At 35.4% G+C, this 14,010-nt stretch overlaps 1 protein-coding gene across 1 annotated transcript in view; it reads right to left on the bottom strand.

The window, feature by feature from the left end:
• Window positions 1-13,635, bottom strand: part of LOC115222822 (serine/threonine-protein phosphatase PP2A) — a 30,085-nt gene extending 16,450 nt beyond the window's left edge. Inside the window, exons 1-3 of the mRNA XM_029793128.2 lie at window positions 13,289-13,635; window positions 2,433-2,642; window positions 128-301 (exon numbers count right to left, since the gene is read on the bottom strand). Of these exons, the coding sequence (XP_029648988.1) occupies window positions 128-301; window positions 2,433-2,642; window positions 13,289-13,393 (489 nt within the window). The 5' untranslated portion in view covers window positions 13,394-13,635. The remainder of the gene's footprint in view (window positions 1-127; window positions 302-2,432; window positions 2,643-13,288) is intronic.
• Window positions 13,636-14,010: the final 375 nt, after the last annotated feature.

Below are 14,010 nucleotides of genomic sequence, written 5' to 3'. Positions count from 1 at the left end.
AGATAGAGAGAGAGGGCAGCTGCAAAAATTATGATTGGGTTGCCCTAAGGAGCCCAGATGTTTACTCTTGTAATCAAGTAAATAGTTTATCATTACTTTTGTTAAATAAAATGGAAGGCAAACTTACTTGTCCATCTACTAATGCTGTTAGAGGAAGAAAATCGAAGAGATCTGTGAAAAACTTCCAAACATTAGCATTTCCATACTTCCTCAAACATTCATCATAAAATCCATACACTTGGGTAATCTGTCTACTTTCATGATTTCCTCGAAGTATAGTTATTCTGTCCTTATATCTTACCTGTTGGAAGAGAAAAAAAAGAAGACATTATTATGAATACAGAAGCATGGCTTTAACAGTTTCAAGTAACAAACCAGAGTATTTGGGAAGAAAAACACTGGAAATTTAATTTACAGCAAAATCAATCAAAAGTGTCTACTCCAACAAAAAGCATCAAGAAAATATTCTTTATAATATTTGTATAAATTTTACTTTAATAACAAATTCAGAAATAACAAAATCCTTGTTAAAAACAATAAATTATTCAATTTGGACAAAAAGAAATATGAAATATTTAGGAGAATATTTTTATTACATCTGTATTAGATGATTCCCACAATAAAGCTACAACCATGACACAGCATTTCAACCAGACAATATCCTTCTCTATTCTCACAATAGCTTGTGGTCTTATGTATGCAGGTGTGGGTGAGTAGTTAAGACGTTTGCTCTCCATCCAAACAGCTTGAGGCTCAGTCCCACTACTTGGCCCCTTGGGCAAGTGTCTACTGTAGCTCTGGGCTAACCAAAGCCTTGCATGGATTTGGTGGATGAAAACAAAGAAACATGTCATATGTGTGTGTATGTTTAGCACTAATGTTGGCTTTGAATGTTCAATAGAAATATTGCATTATATGGAGACAGGTGAGGGTTGGTGATGGGAAGGGTATCTGGCTGCAGAAAATCTGCCTCAATAGATTTCTACCCGATCCATGTGAGCACAGAAATGTGAACATTGAAATAATGATGAACCTTTTTCACATTCACTTTCTTTTACACCATCCATGCAATGAAGTAGTATTGAAGTCCTCTGCTCTTTACGAAGCACTTGCGCCAGTGATCTTTACATGGCACCAGCACTAACAGGGTCACCAAGTACCTCGAGGACAGGACAACAAAAAACCCACATAATCCTCTAAAATACTCAACACATTAAGACCTGTGTCAATATGATAGCACCAACATTCTTTGAATAGTTTGTAGTCAATCTTGTTATACATGCACATACAACCATAGCCAACAAAGCAACCTCTACCTGGTTGTTCAACCTGCTAGAAATAGTAGCCAAATATTCCTTAAATTACATATTCATTTTAATAAATAGGTCACATCGGGTAATGTAATAAATACCAGATATAGTTCAAAGAAAAAGAAAAAAGAGCCAGGATTACAATGCCTTTTAACCACATGACTAAGTAGAACAGCATAAAGGTGAAATAACAGTAACTAATACAAATAACTGTCATTATTGGCATTGCATGCATGAGTCAAATGGAATTAGATGAAGCAGATTTTCTATGGCTGGATGTTCTTTCCATTGTCAGCCCATATCCATTTCAAAGCAAGGTAGCATTTCCCCAGGGTCAGATGTCTTCAAAGAAAACTGGAAACAAAGGACCACCACTTATATTATGATGACACACGTTTACAACTAAGATGGGGTGTAGAGACACACACAAATTTCTTTCGGTTTCCACCTACCAAATCCACTCAGAAGGTTTTAGTTGGTTTGGGTTTATAGAAGACACTTGCCCAAGGTGCCACTCAGTGAGAGTGAACTCAAAGCCATGTGACTGAGAAATGAACTTCTCACATAACCATGCCTATATGTGTGCATGTATATATGTGTCTATAAGTAGAGCAAACCTCTTAGCCACAGCCATGCCAGTGCCTAACTGTACTTGGTAGGAAAGACATGATACTTTGGTGCATAAGACTGTGTTACAGTAAACTCAAAAACTTAGCTTAATGCTTCAACCACCCAACATTTGTAATAAATTATGTCAATGAAGTTAATATCAAAGGATCCTGCATCAACTCAAACCCAGTATTTTTTAGCCTTGTACTTAATCTTGGCAGTTTTTGTTCTTGTTGAACTACTAAGTTAGGGAAACAGGAACAAGTCAAAATCAACTATTAAGTTGTCATCATCATAATTTAACATTCTTCTGTGTTGGTATTGACTGGACAATTTGACAGGATTCAACAAATCCAAAGACTGCATGGTGTTCCAATCTCCATTTTAGTGTGGTTGCTGTGGCAGGATGCCCTCCCTAACTCCAAATCTGATGTAACAATCAAATAGTTGTTGAGCTGTTGTGTGTGTGTGTGTATAAAAGTGCAATTGGACGAAAACAAAAATGAAACTCACTTTTAGAGCTACCAACAATGTGACAGTTTCAACTGAATAGTATCCTCTGTCAACATAATCTCCCATGAAAAGGTAATTTGTGTCTGGTGATCGACCTCCTATTCTGAAAAGTTCCATCAAATCATGAAACTGGCCATGGACATCACCGCACACTGTCACGGGGCATTTTACTTGTTGTACATTGGATTCTTTTGATAATATTTCTTTAGCCTGCAATAGAAAAATAAACGAAGCAAATAATGAAACTCAGAGTATGCAAGTATAACATGCAGATAAAGTAAAATGCAACTATGAGAAATGAATTTCTTGTGTGTCAATTCTATTTATCACAGACCTGTCAAGATAAATTTAATATTCATACACCACTAGAATATAAAGGTGCCCAGTTTAGCAGCCACAGAACCAACTTGCTAAATTACTACTTTGCTATAGTCCTGTTGAAGTATGCTGCCTTCTTTTCAATTAATTTTGAAAATAATGAAGAATTTGATAAAACAACTGACATCAAGCCAATGTATGAAATAAATTTACATGAAATTTTGATGGGAGATATTATTTTTTTTAAAGTTAACTTTTTAAAACAGGAAGCTTATGTTGAACCCAAGGCAGTCTCAGACTGATTTGTATCAAAAGGCTCAAATAAGCTCCTGAATGCTCATTTCTCAGCCAATTATGTGACTGAGGATATTACATGAACAGAAAATCTTTTAAAATAACAAATAAACATTTTCAGTCACTTTACATCTGTTTCATTTTAATGATGGCAAAGTTGGAAAAGTATATAACAGTTATTTTCATATATGCCTTCTGGTATTAAGTGCTGTATGACCCAATGTTCCCAAATTAGATGAAGTTTGAGTCTATGAGCAAGTGGATAAGTAGCTTGCACATGCTTGCCAGCCCAGAAAATAAAATTATACATAAATGAAATATTTCAACAGAAATTCAAACAAATATACTACTATATATACACACACATATATATATATATATATATATATACATTTACATATATATATAAGATTCATAAAAAAACTTAAGCTATTTACAGGAAGAAAGGCTGGTCCCAAAACTCGAGGACCTATGAGAGAAGATATGGGAGAGCAAATGTGATAGTGACAGTTGACCTTTTATTTTTTTTTAAAGCAACAGTAATGTGATAATTATGATGTAAGGTAGCAATTAGAGGAACACATGCGCAGGAAAGGAATGAGCCAATGTAGCTTTTGAAAAGAATGTACAGTACACATTAAGACTAAGAGATAGCAAAAACAGCAGCAGGGAAGGAGAAATGATAGAATCAGACATACGAAAACAAAAAGAAAAAAAAGGAGCGGGGTGGATGGGAGAGCCAATGATTTCTGGCTAAGATGATGTTATTGTTGTAACTGTAGAAGAGACAAAAGGAAATCAGTGAACTCACAACCAACCAACCAAAAGTTAGAAGTTACAATCTATGAACATCAGTGCAAGATAAAAGCATATGAATTAAGCAACCAATACTCAAGGAAAGCATTTCAAACTATTTTTGGTCAATTTCTAAATATAGAAATAACATAAAACTTGACAAAACATCAGATTCTAAAAGCAATGGAAAATTCATCTAGTTTCATTTAAGTTAGATTTTTTGACAAAATAACTAGGGGGTCAGAAAATGTCACTAAAAACTTAAAAAGGCTATACAAATAACATACAAGAAATGTCAAAAATGCCTACATTTTTATGACACATTGCAAGCATTTTCAACAAGGCCAACTATTGCTGCTGTTAACTAGAAAATGTCTACTTATCAAATGATTGCACTGATGAGGGGATGAATATTTCACTTTACTGGATTTCATTCAGCTCTCTCTTAACTACACTTGATACCTCTAAGGAGTTTTGCTTATCAAAATTTGGTTTTGAAGCCAAATATAAAGGATATTGTGAAATCATTTACAACATCATCTCATGCTATGTGTGCAAACAAGATATAACATGTAGGAAAGGAGAGTAGCTCAGTTGGCCATTGGCAAAAATAAATGAATTCTTATTTTTCTTGGAGAAAAGTGACAAAGAAAGAACCTTTACATCTTAAATTTGGAAATGAACCAAACAGAGTTAGTTGGTCATCCAACTAGAACTAGAAGCTAAATCTTCCAGAAATCACATCCTACCATTTTAAAAAAGGAAGGACACATTGAGTAATACATTCATAGATACACAATGTCTAAAATGGAAGTGTCACTGGTGGAACACTTTTGATCAAACTGGGAGTTTCTTCCAGAGATTCAACATATAAAAGACAAGCTGTATCTAACATTCTTGCATTGAAATTGGAGATTCTAGTTGCATCTCACATTTTGGTATATAGACCTACTCTTAAGTATATTTGGGGCATATATTCCAACCACACCAGGTTTGCTCTATCAGCTCTAATTAATGATCTGCTATGCTCATACAAAAATAATATCCTACTAAAACAACATATGACCACAGCCATTTATTTTAGCAAAAAGAATTTAGAGTAAAAGCATTGAACAAGGAGTCAACTTCAGCTATTTATGCGGTGAATTTCATGAACCAAGTATGGAAAAACTTTAAGCAGAGATTTTTAATTGCCTCTTCATACACTTTATTTACAACCATAAGGCAAGTAACAACATGAATTAGAACATGCTCTCCCATTTTAATGGGTTTTATTGTAACATAAACCCGCATTATTTGTAATCCTTCAGGTCACTTTCCAAGCTTGGTGATCTATTCTAACAAACACTTGCCCAAGGTGCCATGCAGTGGACTGAATCCAAAACCATATAGTTGCAAAGTAAGCTTCTTAACAACACAACCAATTGGTTCAATTTTTTTTAAAAATCTAAATTTCAAATAAAATTTTCACAAATGCAATTTTTTTAAAAAAAGGGAGTGTGGGGATAAAAACCTTAGCACCACAAAATACTGAAAAAAAAAAATAAAGCTTTACATTTAAGAAAATAAATAATTTGACACCTTAGCACAAAACAAGAGCTTAGTGAAATCACAGGCATGGTTGAGTGGTGAAGAACTAGCTTTGCAACTATGTGGTTTCATGTTCAGTCCTGCTGTGCAGCACCTTGGTCAAATGTTTTCTAGTAGAGACCCAGGTCAACTCATGTTGTTTGAGTGAATTTGGTAGGCAGAAACAGTGTGGAAGCCCATCATGCACATGTGTGTGTGGTCCACTGTATCAATGTTTATCACCACCACCACTTGACAACCAGTGATGATTCGTGTACATCCCCATAATCTAGCAGTTCAGCAAAAGAAACTGATAGAATAAGTACTTGAAATAAAAAATTAAAAAATAACAAATCCAGGGGTGGATTTGTTTGAATGAACACTTCAAACGTATTCCAGCATGGCCACAGTTCAACAACAAACAAACAGTAAAGTAAAAGGAAGAAAAAAAAAAACAACTCCCTAAAATTCATTTTTACAAAATACAACACTATAGATGTAAATATCTCTAAACTAAAATAACCAGGGTCACTTTAGCATGCAGTCTACTGCAATATCTGCAGTGTACACTATGAAATGACCAGATCTAAGTTTAGGGTTAGACTGCATGCTAAAGTGAAAATGGCCAGGTAGACCACATGCTCGAGTAGAACCTAACCAGCTATGCTGACCAAATAATTGATTTTTTTCCACCTCTCCCCCACTCTCTGTTTCATAATGTACTGGAAGAAAATTTAAGATATGAAATGAAAAACAATTAACAAACACTAATATATGTGAGAAAATTACTAAACTAGAACAGTGACATATTTATCAAAATGTAGCTATCACAAGGGTTGAGAGGTGACAGAAATGGAAGCAAGTTGGACTAAATGTCCAAAAGGGCTTCATTACACACTACTTCATAGCTGGGTGACTGCCACAAGATCAATGCACATTCTGTACAAATTTGTATCAATGACAAATCACATGACTGCTATGATAATAATATTCCATTAAAATTTTTGTTTACTGAGAACTGAAAGCATGTAGCATTTAATTTCAACTTCAAAAAATGATGTTTACTATTTTCTTAAAAATCCATAAAATGAAGACCGGAATCATGCTAGTATTAGTATAATCATTTAACCATTACCTGATATCGTTTAAGTTGTGAGAAAAAATTCTGAAGATTTTAAACAATAAAAATATTTCACATCACATGTTTCACACACATGTTGGATGGGTTTTCTCCAACACAGTTTCTCAACAGTAGCTGCAATCCTTTATTTCCTTCATGAGGCTCAACTTAAGATCAGCCCTCATCGCCTCTTCCTATGTCTTCCTCTTCCATTTGGACTGTTTAGCACTTTACCCAATTGCCATATGCATCACATGCCTGCACCAATAGTTTTAGTGGGAATACATGTTTACATGTGGTCCCTGACCACATGTGTACAGTGTGATCTGGAGCAGCTCATCTTGCCTTTGATTGTCAACCACCACCAATTATTGGAACAGAGAGACATGCTTTAATAAAAACTAAGGACTACCTTGCTCCTTGTGGTCTTCCAGCATGCTGGACACCAACTCGGAAATATCTGAGGGCCCATGCTATTGCTAGATAGTCATTGAACCTACACTACATTCATCTGTCCTTTTGACAGGACTTGTTTTAGTCCTACCGGGTTTCTAGCAATCCTCACCAGGCAAGCCTAGTGGAGGTGCTGGTTTAGACGACAACCCAACAATACAAAAGGTTATACTGGATTCCATACTACTAGTAGTACTCATGACAGGCCTCACAAGTGACCTGAACCAGCGGAGTCTTTTCTCTTGCACATTACATCTAATTCCTGTAATGCCCAATCTTTCAACTTTGTGTTGCACTATTCAGGTACACTTCACATTACAAACCCAGCAGAGAATACTTGGCTCAATTTACCCATATTTTGGCACACTCTCTGTATATAATGCCCATGTTTCACAAGACAGAAACCTTGCACTTATTGCAGAAACAAAAGTCTGTCTCACATCTGGAAGGAGAGATCCCTTTTGTTGCCAGCAAAGATAACAGCTCAGCTCCCTCAACCTTTTCTACTATTCTGGCTATCCCATATGCTTTCAAAGAATTCCCTTTGAATGGTACTTTGTTCACATCATCTAATGTCCACTTTTCCATTCTTGCAAGGCACAGAAAGAATTTGTTGAGGCAGATTTTTCTACAGCCAGATGCCCTTCATGCCTCTCCATGGCCTAATGTTATTCACAGAAAATGACAGAGGCTTCAATACAACCACCACATTATATTACATCAAGAGCACTTTCACACACACACACACACACAAACTTTTTTCTGTTTCCTTCAACCAAATCCACCCACAAAGCTTTAAATGGCCTGTAGGAGACACTTGGCCAAAGTGCTATATAGTGGGGTTGAGCCACAAACCACATGGCTGGGAAGTAGGCTTCTTAACCAGTCACACTTATGCAATAAAAACTATCAACTGCTAGAGAGTCTTATTATTTGAAGGAATTTATTTCATGGGTGCTCTTACTGCTAACTATTCCTGTACCTCTGCTATATACAGTTTTCTTTCTTGGGACACTACTTGGAATCGCTACCTAACCCTATCCCATACTGAGCATGGTCATTGCCAGAATGGCAAAAGTGTCTCCCACCCACCAAAAAAACTTTGAGACTTCTCAATTCAAGGGATTGCTTTAACATTTGGAATTTCTGCTGTAAAACTGACAGAGGCCACTGACACAGGAATTTAATACATACAGCTGTTGAATAATAAACAGAAAGGAGCTAAGAACTAAACCTTTATGGACACCAACATGCAAATAAAATCCCTTGCTAAACACCATTTTTAGAGACATTCATCTAGAGTGACCATAGCTGAAGTGCTTGACTAAGATGAGGCCATCCGAGGTGCCTCATCAGAAACCCTCCCACTTCAACTGCATCTCATCTAAGAGAATTTGCTTCCTAAGTAGGGGTGCTATAACTTAATAGGGCCCTTATTAAAGTAAAATGAGAAAAAATGTCAATGTGTTGCCTCATAACATTTCTTACACTGAGATCAACACAGTACTCATTGCAAAATATACATAATATTAACACACACATTACTACCTAATTCTCATATATATATACACACACATACATACAGTCAAGATGATATGTATTTGCATGCATACATGAGATATATGTTTATGTGTGTGTGTGTGTGTGTGTGTATACATATATATATATATATATATATATATATATATATATAGAGAGAGAGAGAGAGAGACACATACATGTGCATAAACAGGATACCTTACAATATAAATATCTCAACCATGGTTCCGGGTTCAGTCCCACTTCGTGGCATCTTGGGCAAGTATTTCGTATTCTAGCCTCAGGCCAACCAAAACCTTGTGAGTGGATTTAGTAGACGGAAACTGAAAGAAGTCCATCATATATACACATGTATTTGTGTTTGCCCCCCCCCCCATCGCTTGACAATCAATGTTGGGTGTGTTTATTTACCCGTAACTTAGCGGGTTGGCAAAAGAGACCAATAGAATCAGTACTAGGCTTATAAAGAATAAGTCCTGGAGTCGATTTGTCTGACTAGAGGTGATGCTCCAGCATGGCTGCAGTCAATACAACAAACAAGTAAAGGAATAAAAGAAAAATATAGATAAATAAAATACCTGTCCCCATCACTCTTTTAATTATGACACTACTCACTCGTGCTGTGGATACCATTTACTCTTGCCCCCTACTTCACATTGTCTCATTATCAATTCACCACTGACCATACTTCCACCTCTAACCATCTGTCACACTCCGTTCACACACTAGCAAACTTACCTGCATGTCCATCCTTTCTGATCCTCTATTTCTATTTTCTCTCTCCAATTCAACTTGGGGAGTCTGCTCCCCAATCTCTCCTCTCTCTTTTCCCAGTTGGGCAAGTTGTGTCTCTTGTCTTCAACAAGACGTATGTTCATGACCCCTTTTTCATACTCTAACCTCTAGCCACCTTCTTCAACAACATCTGCACCCAGTTGGATAGACTTATACTTCTAGTTACTTGGTGACTCCACGAGTGTCAGTGCAGAAAAAAAAAATTAATCCAGTACAAACTGTGAAGTGGATGGCATTAGGAAGGACATCCAGCCATGGAAATCATGTCAAAGCAGTCCTCTAGCTCATCAGTTTGCAAAAATAGTCCAACCCATGCTGAGCACATTAAATAACAATGATGCTGATACACTTATGACCTTGTATTAGTCACAATGATGTCATCATGGTAGTTACATTCACAACGTTTTGGCCGTGTACAGTCCAGCTTTCTTCAGGTGTGTTGTGATTCAACGTAGTGCCTTGCCTAGGTTTGAATTCAAAATTACTAGGTGACTGCAGAGCATTTCAGTGCCTTTACCCACTACACTATGCCCATAGGCAGTATCAGAGTGAAGTTTTAAGGTTTATACATCTCCATACCAATTGGATAATATTATTCTGTATTTCTGAGATGAGGAATTTATATATTATGTATAAGTTGGTGTCCTCACCTTAGTGTGGTCACCTAGAAGTTGAGTTCAATCTCAGGTAAGGTACAAAGGTGAATCATAAGACACCTGAAGCATTAACACAGCCAAAACAGAGTAAAAAGCAACAGCCAGATGAGGACATCACTCCTAATACATATGTAAATTCCTCATCTCAGAATTGTAATATTACTACCTTACTATATATATGTGTGTGCTAGTATATACACACACTACTAACTTATGATAGACATAAACAAGCATTGCTCCGATTACACTAATATATACATATAAAGCTAACTATGCCTACATTTAATATATACATAACGAAGACTAACCTCAAGATGGTGAAGTTCTGGGAGGAAATGATGGGGACCAAGATGAATGGTAATATGCTGTGCTTGATATGACCTGTCCTTCTCAGCAGAACCAAGGTTCTATCAAACCTTCCCCCAACAAGTCATATAACACCCCCTTCCCTCTACTGAACTGATATATCCCTTACATCATATATATGTGTGTGTGAATATATGTACACACACACTATTCCTTACAGTATACATATATATACACACTATTCCTTATATATATACACAAATGTATACATACAGTATATCGCTTACATGACATCAATTGAGTATCTTCAGTTGTTTTTCTGTACATCTATATTTTACATGTTTATGTATGTATATCTTATATATCAAGCAAAAGCGTGTTTATCTGCACCTCACTCACTATATATATACATACACACACACTTCTGTCCCTTACAATAACATCGGCTTTCCATGCTGGCATGGGTTGGACGGTTTAACTGAGGACTGGCAAGCCAGGAGACTGCACCAAGCTCCAATCTGTTCTGGCAAAGTTTCTACAGCTGGATGCCCTTCCTAACGCCAACCACTCCAAGAGTGTAGAGGGTGCTTTTTACATGCCACCAGCACGGGGACCAGTCAGGCAGCACACACACACTATTCCTTTCATTTTATGTATATACAAATATACACATTGCTATGCCTTACATCAGATATATATACACACACACAGACAATATGGAATGTGAAACCTTATGATCCTTAGCCTAATAGTAGCAAGTTGCTACCGAAAAAGAAACCTTACATTTCCTATATAGTGTTGGCAGAAGCCGTAGTTGAACATCTGTCAGAATATCATCCAAGTTATTGTCCATTAAGGCTACTTTTAATGAACATTCATAGATCTAATAAATGATTTGTGATGACTGATTTGATAATAATAATGATGATTAAACAAAAAAACTCCGTTTCAGGGTGTGTTCTATCTGAAAGCACAATTCCGGATTCAGTAACACCACACAATTAATTACTCAGAGTTCATGTTGTCAAGGAACACAAACAACACACACAGATATATGTGTGTGTGGGGGGGCATTGTTCTAGCTTTGAAATAAAATTTTAAAAAAAACAATGTCAGCCAGTGATCTTCATGTGTTGGTGAATGATGGCCCAACAAATGAAAGTTGGTGTGTCAATGAAATTGCTCATCTCTCAGGAACGGAGCAGAAAGTCAATGTAAAGGAGTGGGAGGCAAGAACGATGGAATTTACAAACTTACACATTTGTGGACATCAGTTAGAAACAGTTGGGAGAACATATATACACGGGTATAAACGTATTCAACACACACATATCTACACACACACACACACACACACATATATATACATACACATACATACTTATATATACATACACATACATACTTATATATACATACACATACATACTTATATATACATACTTATATATACATACATATACATACTTATATATACATACATATACATACTTATATATACATACATATATATACATACATATATACATACATATATATACATACATATATACATACATACATACATATATATATACATATATACATACATACATATATACATACATACATACATACATATACATACATACATATACATACATATACATATATATACATACATATATACGTACCTATACATACATACATACATATATGCATACATACATATACATATATACATATATACATACATATATACATACATACATATATACATACATACATATATACATACATATATACATACATACATATATATATATAAAACAAGTACACACACATATATATATATTAAGCATATAACATTTTGATGTACGAATAGGCCAGTTTATCACAAATACCAACTATTATTTTATTTATATATATATATATATATATATATATATATAGAAACACATTACGACTAGGAAGCCAATTGTTTTATTTAATAGGGAACAAGGTAGGCCTTAAATATGAGAGAAGGAGAAAAGTTTTGCCACTGGGATCGGTTGGGTAACCTTACTTGGTAAAATGGGTAAATCGCAGAAGGGAATCTCATCTCGGTTGAAACGCCACAAAATGTTTCAAGACCTGTTAATTAAGGTGGCTTTCCTGATCAAGATCTTAATTATAACAGAGAAGGAAAAAGGGATAATAGTCATATGTGTTATATAATATATAAACACCCACACCGAGGCAAGGGAAATACCTCCATCGGTTTAATTTATGATTAGTCAAGTGTACGAAGAGAAAGATAATGGCAACACCTAAAATACCTCCTACAATTTATAGAGATAATAAAGAATGTTTAGGCTTGAAAAACGGAGTTTAGTCCGTTTCATTTATACAGAAAAGGAGAAGTCAGTAAAAGGAGATTTTGTTACATAGCGCCATCGATTTAAAGAAGACAAGCCTCCCTCCAAATCTAGCATCGAAATGAAGTTGATATTTTGTGTAAGACGACATCAGTAATCGCAGAACGAAAGTCAAGGAATGGAAATTAAATCAACCAGGTTTGTAAGGGAGGAAAAATAAATGGAAATACTAAATTAGAAAACGAAGAAAAAAAAATACAGCCATCTAGGTATATATAGATATATATAAGGAGAGAGAGAGAGAGAGATACGGAGCATAGCAGTTTGTCAAATTTTTAATCATATACATTTTACCTCCATCAGATAACTAAGACTTTTAGCAGCAGACACTTATGGAAGCTTTAAAAAGAGATAATGACTAAATAGAGAAGAAAGAAATTGAATGAAAATGATAGTTTTTAATGTAATATGGAAGTATTGGTCGGCGATTTGGGGTTGCAACTAATTTGGACACCGGCAGTTATGAAGGGAAGAGCATCTATGTATGTACATCAGTGTCGACATTGTTATAGAGTGGTAGAAAAATTTACACACTTAAGACTAAATTGAAGGGGGGATACCTAAAAGGCGTATCTACGTAATGTTAAATGAAGAGAAGTGGAATAATGGGTTTACCTTTTCACATAGTGTTTTAACTTGGGTCTCTGTAAGTTGCTTACATTCGTGCAATTGCTCAATCCATTGATCTAATTCTTTCGCCGCAGCTCGATCTTCTACCATTTTTTTCGGTTTTATTCAATAGTCTCTTATTTCTTTTTTATTTGTTATGTTGGCTGGCACTTTACACAGAATGAAACGGAAAGTGAATAAGAGGAACCAGTCAAGAAGAGTTTCAATGGATTGTCAAGCCTATATTCACTTGGCAAAAACCAACAAAATTCTGTTCCCGAGGTCAATCAAGCCAACTCTATAAGACGTTACAAAATGGCCGACCCGACCTCATCAGTGTGACGTCATCAAACGCGAGTTTGCGCATATCATTTTCTTATCTTTTTCTTTTTTTTTTTTAAATAAATCTATTCATATATAGATATAATAAGACATATTACAGTAAATGTACAGGGGTTTAGATAAAAATAATTATACTGATTCATCAGTTAGATAATTTCTAGTTATGGAAACTATTTTTTTCTTTAATATCTTTTTTTTTTGTGAATCTGAAGCGACACCGGAAATTCAGTCTATGTTAAACACTTTTATAAATCAGCCTCTTTGTCAATTTAGCGGTTTCTAATTCTCCTTCTTGAGACCAGGCGTGTGCCAGATCTCTTTTTTTTCCTACCCGGTAATAATCAGCTCAGCGACTGCTATTTTGTTTCAAACTTGATAAAGAAAGG

The sequence above is a fragment of the Octopus sinensis genome, linkage group LG21, assembly GCF_006345805.1.
Source record: "Octopus sinensis linkage group LG21, ASM634580v1, whole genome shotgun sequence".
NCBI lineage: Eukaryota > Metazoa > Mollusca > Cephalopoda > Octopoda > Octopodidae > Octopus > Octopus sinensis.
The sequence above is the reverse complement of the archived record's forward strand: the minus strand, read 5'-3'. Positions and strand labels throughout refer to the sequence as shown.